Source organism: Eschscholzia californica, unplaced genomic scaffold, assembly GCF_041429995.1.
Source record: "Eschscholzia californica isolate CP2 unplaced genomic scaffold, dmEscCali1.0.p SCAF_1, whole genome shotgun sequence".
NCBI lineage: Eukaryota > Viridiplantae > Streptophyta > Magnoliopsida > Ranunculales > Papaveraceae > Eschscholzia > Eschscholzia californica.
Genome location: NW_028238198.1, coordinates 40,980,336 through 40,991,412, shown reverse-complemented (window position 1 = coordinate 40,991,412; position 11,077 = coordinate 40,980,336). Strand labels below are relative to the sequence as shown.

At 35.0% G+C, this 11,077-nt stretch overlaps 1 protein-coding gene across 1 annotated transcript; it reads left to right on the top strand.

Moving 5' to 3' along the window:
- Nucleotides 1-1,305: 1,305 nt before the first annotated feature.
- Nucleotides 1,306-4,093, top strand: LOC147566859 (anaphase-promoting complex subunit 11). Its single transcript, XM_086655886.1, has 3 exons — nt 1,306-1,373; nt 1,739-1,857; nt 3,760-4,093. Exons 1-3 carry the CDS (start codon nt 1,306-1,308, stop codon nt 3,870-3,872), a joined length of 300 nt encoding a protein of 99 aa, XP_086512012.1. The 3' UTR covers nt 3,873-4,093.
- Nucleotides 4,094-11,077: the final 6,984 nt, after the last annotated feature.

Genomic DNA, 11,077 nt, shown 5'->3' with positions numbered 1-11,077 from the left:
GGGTGGGAGAAGTAGTAGGAAGGAGACACATAACCCATGTGTTGTCATAAAAAAGATGACACTTCTCATATGGAGCTCCCATGCAATGACACTTCTCATATGGAGCTACCATGAGATGACACCTCTCATATGGAGCTACCATAAAATGACACCACATCTAAGTAGTATTATAGGAATGTTGTACTTCTATAGATATAAGTTTAGATAAGAAAAGGTATATTAAAGGCCTCCAAATCCCTTGCATCACCAATGATTTTATGGGCGGTCACATCCCTTATAACAGATAGACCTTCTTACTTCTAATAACAACAACACCACTATGACTAAAGATAATATGATGCAAACATAACTCAACCATTGGTTTAATGTTATTCGTCCCAAATGGTGCAAAATTAGAATTAATCCATACAGGTATAGTCCTATTTGATCGGGTAGATTACTGTTTACCCCCCCCCCCCCCCCCCCCCCATGGAGGGGCTTTAGGTTTGGGGTTCATCAGCGCGGGAATTTCGAAAGGTGGTAGAGAAGTGAGAACCGATTCTCCACAGTCCACCCACTCCCCGGAGCCCGCCCGCACTTCCTAGTTCCTCCCTCTCGTTCGCACCCTCCGCCTCACCAAAACACCAGTCCTTCCTCCGACTTTCAACTGGTAACTCTCTCTCTCTCTAAAAGTGTTGATTTTGAGTTGTTTCGATTATTAAATCACCTGGTTCTTTTGAATCGCAATTAACGTTGATTTTTATTTAACTTTCTAGAGTTTAATTGATAAAAAAACCCATCCAAATTTTGTATCCAACTTTTCACTTTTCATCTTCTAGGGTTTTTAAAGTTCTGAATAAAAAGTACAGTGGAGTGTATAGATTAATAGAGATTTCTGGTGGGTCTGATTCATAATGTGATTGAGAAGTAAAATTATTGGTGGCGTTGGTTTTTGCAGGCTAGAAAATGAAGGTTAAAATACTACGTATCCTTTTCCATTGAGTTTTCAGCTTTCCATGATAATCATGTCATTGATTACTAATCTTCATTTCTTCTTATTAATTCTTTTGCTTTGAAACTTACTCGTTCCGCAACTGTAAGTGTTAGTCTCTCAGCCCTAGCCCAACAGGCACAAGGTTTTGTTCATTTGAAGGTTCCGCGAGCCTACCTAGAAGTCCTCGGAACTTACTAACCTCATGCTCTCACGGTCTCACCTATAGCTCAAGCTCTAGAAAATGTCTGCTCAAGCTCTGGACGGACCAAGCCTACCCCAGAGTACTAAGTGTTGCACGTTTAGTTCTGGCTCTGGGAACACCTCCAAGCGATATGGAACTAGCAAATAACGAAGAGTCCAAGAGGATAGACTTGATACCTAGGTCGAGTGCAATAAATCAGTGCAGTTGAAGATAGAGCAGTTTTTTGTGATAAGGCTTGCATTTGATGTGGAATTCTTCTACATTTTCTGTATTCTCTATAGCTTCATATGTTCTAATGAAGTTCGGTCCTATCTTTATTACTCCATAACTCTGAAAATTTTCTATTTTCTTGCCAATATCTGTGATATTTCCAATTCATTCTTGCAGCTTTCCTTAACCTACAATTCTATTTGATGTCATTATTGGTAAACAGAGTATGTACTCTTCACCTCTTACAATGTCTCCTCCAAATTAAGTTTTAAAATTCTTCGAGCTATTAACTAAATGATCAGTATGTTAAACTTGTGCTAGTTGTGGTAATTTCTTATAGTGTGAATTTATAGATGGCATGGTGTAGCTTCCTGGACTTGGGATGCCCAAGATGAGACATGTGGGATATGTAGAATGGCCTTTGATGGTTGTTGTTCTGATTGTAAACGCCCAGGAGACGACTGCCCTCTTAGTAAGTTCAAGTGACTCTTTCTTTCGTTGTATTTATATGCTATCAAAATCTATGTAGTTGGTCTCGGCTGTCTCGGCCGAGAATATCGGGCCTCGTCTAGGTCTCGGCCCTCTTCCGAGACGAGACTCGGCTGAGACACCAAGTTAGGGTTGGCCGAGAACCTCGGGTTTCCCGACCGAGACAGACCGAGACAGCATCTTTTAACTTTTTTGAATTTTTATTTTTGGAAACTTTAAATCCTAATCGTATACTATTATTTGTTACCTTCTTACCTACTTGTGATATTCCCAATCAATCTAAGATAAATATCAATGATATTATATATTTTAGGACTTCTGCCTTGTGCAAACTTCGAAAATTTTATAGAAACTTTGAAAGTTCTAGTAGATTAGGAATAAAATATTTTTATTATGATAAAGATTTTGTTTATTATGAATGATTGAAGTAATTTTATGTTTGAAGTCCAGAAAATTATGAGGTAATGAAGAGTCAGATAATTAAGCTTATTACTTAGTACTTATTAGCTAACATGTTTTCTCGACCGAGTTTCCCGGTCCGTCTCGGTCTCGTCTCAGTCTCGGCCTTCAACCAAACCGAGACCGAGACCAACTACATTGATCAAAATTATTCTTCTGGACTAGACCACCATAACAAAATAAGTTCATTGGGATTGTCCGAGTCGTTCGAAGAAGAGTTTGACTGTTCGGTACGTGATGACATCTGATACTGGTTTAGATTCTACTATGAAATTGTATAGGATTTTATCAAACACAATTTTGCTGTTCTTCATGCTCACCAGGAAACAATATAGGAGTTATTGGTAAGAAAGGTATTAGATGTGATGCAGTTCATGCATAAATTATATCAGGAACAGAAAACTATATAGTATGCATTTAGTTACATAATAGCCATGTCGAACTGTCGATGTTGCTTTTTTTTGACTAATTTGATTAAATTGAAAGAAAAAGAGGATACAGGGGTCCCTAATAGCCGAAGCCAAAAAGAGAGCAGGGGACTACACACCCTAACGGGCAAAAAGACAAACAAACAAAAACTTAAAAAGAAAAAAAAAGAAAACATGATTAGAGCGACGAGATAAATGCATCCCAGGATTCCACCATGGTCAAGAAAGAATAAGATCTAGTCCAAGAAAGGAGTCTGCTCCAGTGGTAAATAAGACATTTGGCCGAGAAGAAGATTTGATCCTTGGAACGAGATTTATCGCTGAAGATTACTTCATTTCTTCCCAACCAAATAGCCCAAATGATAGCTTTTGGGATTAGATTCAAAATGTCCCTCTTATGTCGACTGCCTTTGATTCCTCTCCAAGCTAACACCATAGTTGCAATTGAGTTGGGAGAAGACCATACAATCCCCAAGCTGGCTATAAAGCAATTCCACACTCCATCGAGGTATTGCGAAGAATAAAAAGATGTGTGCAAGATTCTTCTTCTAACCCACAGAGACTACATCTGTTAGGAGTTGTACTACCTCTCTTTCGTAAGTTGTCCACTGTTGGGATCCTGTCCCAAATGACAGACCACAGGAACACGCTTACTCTCATAGGAATGTTGCACCTCCAAGTGTCTTTGAAAATAGGTTGCGCCTCCTGATTGCTATTCCATAAGAGAAGGTACATAGACTTGACTGATACCTCTGAGACCGAGGGAGAAATCCAAATTCTGGTGTCCATCTGACTCGATGTTGCTTTTCACAAGCATATTGTCAATGTTTTGTGGTTGGAGTTGAATGTCAAAATCAATGAGTTAGAGACAAGAGTATTTGAATTAAGAAACTGCAAGAAGATTCTACATGAACACATCAATAATCAAAATGATCTTATATATGGTTGTGGATCGTGGCTGTCTTCTTTTCTAATATGATCGATTGACTTTCTTGCAGTTTGGGGGGCATGTGACCACGCCTTCCATCTACACTGCATCTTGAAATGGGTGAACTCGCAGACTGCCCAAGCAAACTGCCCCATGTGCCGAAGGGAGTGGCAATTCAAATGATTCTCGGCCACTGGTTCGCTTCTTCCAGTGTTATATAACAAAAGCATGTAGATCTTATGCTTTTGTGGTTTAAGAGAACGGAATTTTGTGTTAAGGTAATCATTTCCCTAAGTACAAACTTTGTTTTTGTAATTGCACAAATGTTATGGATTATACGATTATTATTTTTGCCCTGTAAGGAATGAAAATCATAATAAGTGCTATGTGTGTATTTGTCTCGACATCACTTTAGTTTCAAGTGCATAGCCCTTTTATCTGAATGACAAGAAAGAGGGCAGGAAAGGGTCTGACTTTCTGTAGAAGTATGTCCTCAGAAACACAAACCCTGACCCATTGAATGAAGTACCCATTTACATAGTTGAAACAATATGAGCTCCGTGACTTCAGAAATTCTGCCGAAGTTATACGATAATTAGTGAGTGAGAACTGAGAAGTCGAACTCACTATATGAACAGTATCCTGTATTGTGTAAAATTCACTTATTTTAATCTCATAGTTATTTGTCACTAGATGAGTACAAAACATCACAGTTTCATACTGAACTTATAAAATCGCTTTTCTAAGCTTCATTAGAAGTATTTAAACTTAAATACTGGATTTGAAAGGTTTCTTAAAAGAAGTTGATCTCGGCTTGAATTGAAGTATATTCCTGCGCTCTGGGTGTTCGGAAGAGATGTTATAATAGTTTGGAAAAACGATAGCCATAGCAGAAATAACCGTCATTTTTAGTGACAGTCTCCATCCAATATTATTTTTCAAAGGTAACACGGTTTGAACGGATAGATGTTATAATAGTCTGTATTGGCAAATTTGTTTTAATTTTATTAGAACATTGATAGAAAATACAGAAAATTATGGTTATCCGTATTATACTGTTTTACTATCTTGTGAATATGTGGACAATAACTTTTTTTTTTTTGATGAAGCTGTGGACAATAACTTGTAAACGCCTAGATCAGGTAAAAGAGAAAACTTGTAAAGACAAAAGAGTGACATTTTAAAGCCGATCAAAACATGAAAAAAGACTTATTCTCATTATCTGTTTAGAGTCTCTCAACAAAAGTTTTCTGTTGAGAGTTAACGTCGATCAACCAAACCAATTCTTGTTCTACAAACAAAACACCAATAAGAAAGTAATTCTACCAGGAAACTAAGAGAAATAACACCATATTGAAGAAGCTAATTTATGAGATTTATATGATGAAGTTCACTTGGTAATGACTAATGTTGTCAAATCGTATATCGTAGGTTCAAATCGTTTTCCGATCTTATGAATCGTATCGTAGGACGTAGATTCAAATCGAAAATGGTAAGATTTATTTCTACTTACATATATATATATATTTGAATATCTATATCTATATAACAAAACAGAACGGGTTTAAAGCTGACTAGGACAAAATAAATAAGACTGACTGGGACAAATTAAATGAGGCTCTATTTCATTCTAGAATTAATCTAAACTGTTGAGTGAGATCATCTGGACCATTAAGTGAGATGAACGAATCCTTATATCCATAACCTTTCGTTTCCAAACCGGAGTGTCATTTTCTCTATCACCTAATAGCCCATAACCCTTTCTACTACGAAAACTCCTTCTGTCTACTTATCAAAGAATTCCTTCGTTCTCTCATCTTCCTTTCTCAATCAATCTCTTTCTTGGCTTTAAAATGAAGCTTAATAATCTCAAACCCGAAATCTCTTTCATGGCTTCTCACAAACATCTTGTGGTCCTGCTTCTATTCAAATCCGACATGTTTGGTTGATTGTCTGGGTTTTGAATCATAAAAGGTAAGTCAAAATAGCAGAGCTAAGGGTTTTATTCCTTACAATTGTCTGCTATCTTGTTCTTATAATTTTGTTTTCCCATCCATATCTAATGTCGTATTCACATTAACAATGCATAGTTCATCTACTACCTTCTGAAATCTATTGGTTCCTTCTTCAAAATCTAATAGCTAGATTGAGGTCAACTACTACGGATTCTCATTCTTATCTGGTCGGTTTGATTTTAAGATTTATCTTACCAAATGTTTTCTGAAATCTAACTCCACAAAAATGTCTTCTGAAATCATCTGCCTTATCACAATCACTTTAGGGGATGGATTTTGGTTCTCATTTGAACATTTGTACAAGTGACGGTTTCCTTGGAATGGGTTAGCTCACTGTTCAGTTATCTATTTCATTGAGGCTACAACAATCTGGCATAAATCGAAGTGAAAGTGTATACTCTAAGGTGCAAAAAGATTTATGTCTAATTACTTCGTAACTACTGAGAAAATTTCATATTTGGAACTAACTTTACCTAAAATAATTTTGAGTTATTGGCAGGTGCTATAATGGTACTCAGGAAGAGTATACGTGTTCTCTACAGTTGAGCAAATATGTTACATAAAGTTTAGGTTCCTGTTAGTATACATGTGTACCTTGACTTTGAAGAGTCGTAAACATAAATGGTTATATATTTCAAACATAGACACCACTCTTGTTCTTCCATTCTCGAAGTAATTCGTGGTAATTTTTCTTTTAAATTTCAGGTTGGCTGCAACTATCAACATTCTCTATTTGTTCCGCTAGTTTCTGAAAGGTAAACCATTTGTTTATCCTTTGATCTATGTTTGTTAGTTAAATTTTTTCCTCCTTTCATCTCTAATCTAATATTTTCTTAGAGAAGTGTTTGAACAAATTTGAAAGTGGAGTTCAAATTGTAATACATAGTAAATTTCTTCATGGTTTTTGCTATTGTTGCTTGAAAAGTATTTGAATTGATGTCAAGGTAAAAATGCAAAATCAAAGAAAAAGAAAATAGTCTAGGTCACTTTGATTGATGCATTGCCTCTTAGACACACATTCCCTTTAACCAAATTAAGGATTGCCTTTAGCGAGATTGTCTATAAGAACTTTAGATATTGGCCATAAAATCTCTCGAATAAAAAAGAAAAGTGCGGGCAGTAGGGTTTAAAAAGAGGGGTTTACATTGTTGTTACATAATTTGTTACATTGGTTTTGTTCAAAACCAAAATTGCATCACTCTTTCAACAAACAAAAACTTTCATAAAAGAAAAACAAACAAACAAAAATCTCTCTCTAGCTCACGCTTGGTGGAGACGAATGAAAAAAAAGTGTGTCCAGTAAGGTTTACAAAAAAAGGTTGTAACGTTCAAGTTGAATGAATAAGACAACGTTATCATTTAAAAAACAAAAAAGGTTTACAAAGGGTGAGGGCTTTGAGGAATAAAAAAAATCTTTAGGGAATAAAGACTTAGCCAACCATGATTGACTTAGTGGTTATTTTGACCCAAAAGTTAACTAACTTGTCTCTTGCCCCCTAATCTTCATCTTCCTCAAATCTCATCTCACCACAAATTCTGGCCAACACAGATTCCGACCACCACCTTCATCTCTCACCTTTTTTTTTCTCTCTCTCTCTCTCCCTCCCGTCTCCTTTTTTTTTCGCAAAAATGGGTCAAAGGTCCAAAAACAGCTCCTTTAATAAGTGAAAAATACAAGCTAGAGAAAAAATGGGTTTGAGGTCCAATTTGACAGTCTTGGTGGGACCAAAGCAAAAAAGTCACCATAATTTTTCTGACATCCCGTGTTTACCCTTCACACGTCCATTCCCCTCTAATTTTTTTCTCTCAGCTAATTTTCTCTTTATAGTTTCTCTCTCTACCTTGCTTTCTCTCTCCAACTTTCTATCGTTTTACTATCAGATTTGAAATTTTTAACTCATTTTTTTTATCTCTCCATATTTTTTTCTTGTTTGTTGATAAATAATCCTAAAATCAATAGGAGGGGTGAACTATTTTTTCTTTAGCGGAAGCCTGGATAATAACAAATCTGGATTGGATGATAACAAATCAAGGAAGTTGTAAAATTTGTTTTTATTTCTCCATGGATAATAACAAATCTGGATTTTCATCAAACTAGATAGAATATCTTTGTTAATTCAGTTTCCTATTTATGATCAACCTTGGGTTTATTTGTAAGAGGTTTGTTAGATCTGTTATTTTTGGGTAAAGAGATTGAGTGAAATTTACGATTTTTTAGATCCCTAAAATTGTGTGAAATCAGATTTAAAATTGCGAATGAAATCTTAATCTAAATGGGAAACTATATCCGGATTTGACGAGATCTAAAATTGTGTGAAATCGGATTTAAAATTTACTATTTTTTAGATCCCTAAAATTGTGTGAAATCAGATTTAAAATTGCGAATGAAATCTTAATCTAAATGGGAAACTATATCCGGATTTGACGAGATCTCCCTGTTCTCTTAGATATTGTACCATTTTTTTTGTTATATTTAACGTCATTTACGTATTGAAATGTAGTGTACATTCCTCACTTCTCGCTACGTTTTATCGGTCCCAATCAGTTCCCACGTTTCCTTGTTATGTGCAAGTTTACTGTACATTTTTTAGTTTCCTTCGTCTTATATTTCTATCTTTTTCCTTATTTTGTGAAGATTCAATTTAGAAAGAGAGATAAAGTAGTTAGAGAGAGAGAATTTACGAGAGAATATTAACTTGTTTACAGTACATTATATGCTGGTGAGTAAATACGAAAATGTATTGTAAGTCTTATAGTTCCCGGGATACTTTAGTCAAACTATTTGTACTGTTCATAGTACATTCGCAAATGTCTAACACATTTCCAAATTTCTTGTTCTTGTTTGTTTTAGTAGATTCCAAGTGCATGTTAAGACTTAAGAAGGCAAGACATAAAAAAAATATATATATATTAGTTACATACGTAAATATATATTCGCAAATGTCTTGTTGTTTTTACTAAAAAAAATTTTCTCTAGAAAATTTCTAAAAGTGTATCTTATCTTTACAGATCTTCATATACTTTCTTTCCAAAAAGGTTTAGTACATAACCAAATGGCCAGTACATAAAACAGTTTCCTGTACATAAGCAAATTCCCAGTACATAAATAAATTCCTGATACACAAGAAAATTCCCAGTACAAAAGCCTCTAGTACATAACCAAATGACCAATACATAAAACAGTTCCCGGTACACAAGGAAATCCCCAGTACAAAAGTGTCTCGTACATAACCAAATGGCTAGTACATAGAGCAATTCCCGGTACACAAGAAAATTCCCAGTACAAAAGTGTCTCGTACATAACCAAATGGCTAGTACATAGAGTAATTCACGGTCACAAGATAATTCCCAGCACAAAAGTGTCTAGTACATAACCAAATAGCCAGTATATAAAACAATTCCCGGTACACAAGAAAATTCCCAGTTCAAAATGACCAATCCATATTTTCCAATGTATTGTTTATTTCTCAATGTTCTGCACATTTGCGAATATACACTTTGAACGCTTTCTAAACTAAGGAACGTTTTCTAAACTAAGTCATGAGATGTATCTTAGTTTAGAAAGCGTTCAAAGTGTACATTCACAAATGTCCAGTACATTTCAAAATTTCTTGTGCATGTTAAGAAGGCAAAGTATAGAAAAACCCCATATTATGCATCGTATATTTGTAAGTGCCCCGTGCATTCACAAATGTCCCGTACATTCGAAAATGTCCCGTACATTTGCAAATGTCCCACACATTTCAAAATCCCCGGTTCATGTTAAGAAGGCAGAGTACAGAAAAAGTTTTACTATTCATCGTAAATTCGTAAATGTCTAGTAAATATCATTTATATTACCACATTTAGATGATTATATGAAAGATAATTATTTTATTTATAGTACATACACAAATGTTCAGTACATATCAAAATTTCTTGTGCATGACAAGAAGCAAAGATGGAAAAAAGTTACATTATTCACCGTAAATTCATAAAGGTCCAGTAAATATCATATATATTCCCCCATTTCTAAATTATGTGAAAGAAAATTATTTTATTTATAATACATTTCAAAATTTCCTGTACAATTTCAAATGTCAAGCGAAAGGAAAAAAAATATGGGAAGGAAAGAGAAATGTGAAAAAAAAATCTTAAGAAAAAAAAATGAGAAAGAAAGAAAAATGGGAGAAAAATTAGGAATTGAAGAAAGAAAAAAATTAAAAAAAAACAAAGAAAAATACCACAGATAAGGAAAGTAGTTAAATAAAGAGATGAAAAATATTTGTATAGATAGAAAGAAAATTAAAAACAAAGAAATAAATTAGTTAGATTGGAGAGAGAAAAAAACTATAGAAAGAAAATAATTAATGGAGAGAGAAAATAGGAAGAAGAAAAAAGATCTGGAAATAATATTATAGAAACAATAAAATTATAGAAGAAAATTTGAACAAAGTTGGAAAAAGAGAAAAAGTTGAAAAAGGGAGGATAGTACGTGCATTTTTTTGATTGAAAGGGAGTACGATCCTATTAAAGAGAAAAAAAAAATGACGTGGAAGGTATGAAGGGTTGCCATTTTGAAATGGTTTTAAATGGATGGCAAAACTGTAATTCTCTAAAAATGTCAAGTCTGGAAACGAAATTTCCCACCCTCCCTGCCATTTTGGACCTGATCCTTATATAAAGGTGGCAGGGGATTTCCGTCCTATTAAAGTCCACTTTTTGGATGGTTGGGTCAATCTCCCTTTTTTTTCCTCCTCTTTTTTCCTTTCTTTCTCTCTAAAGCCAATTCTTTCTTCAAAATTCATAAATTAGGTCTTCTAAAACCATGATGTGGGAGTTATTATCTTAATGCAATTTTACCTCAATTAGGAAAAGGTAACAAAATAAGTATTGATTTTCTAAGTTTGTGGGAGTTGACTGAACTCGATCCAAGATTAATTTATCCCCTTAATTAGGAGTAATTTTGAACCTCTGGTCAGGGAGTATTTCTGACCGTGAGTTGGATGGATGAGATTAATCCCCGTTGACTCTGGCCGAACAAATCCGTTTGGAGGACCAGGGATGCTTACTCGCTCTTCCCTAACATCCACCGTACTAAGGTTTTTGATAACCCGAGCTCGTCATTGGTGGCTCCCCCAAAAAGAAAAAAAAAACCTAGCTCGTTTTTCTTAATTTCTTCTTCCTGAGCAAGTCGAGTCTTCCATTGCTAGTAGACATAAAAGGGGTATACTTCAAACACTGCCTATGAAAGTAGGGTTCCAGTGACCAAAAAAGAAATTTCAGAAGCACAAACATTAGTGATTAATCCTCCAATTTGTGAAGGATGATGGGCCTAAAAAGTTTCCTAAATAGGTCTACACCCGCAAGTGCACGGGTGTCAAGTTGTAATAA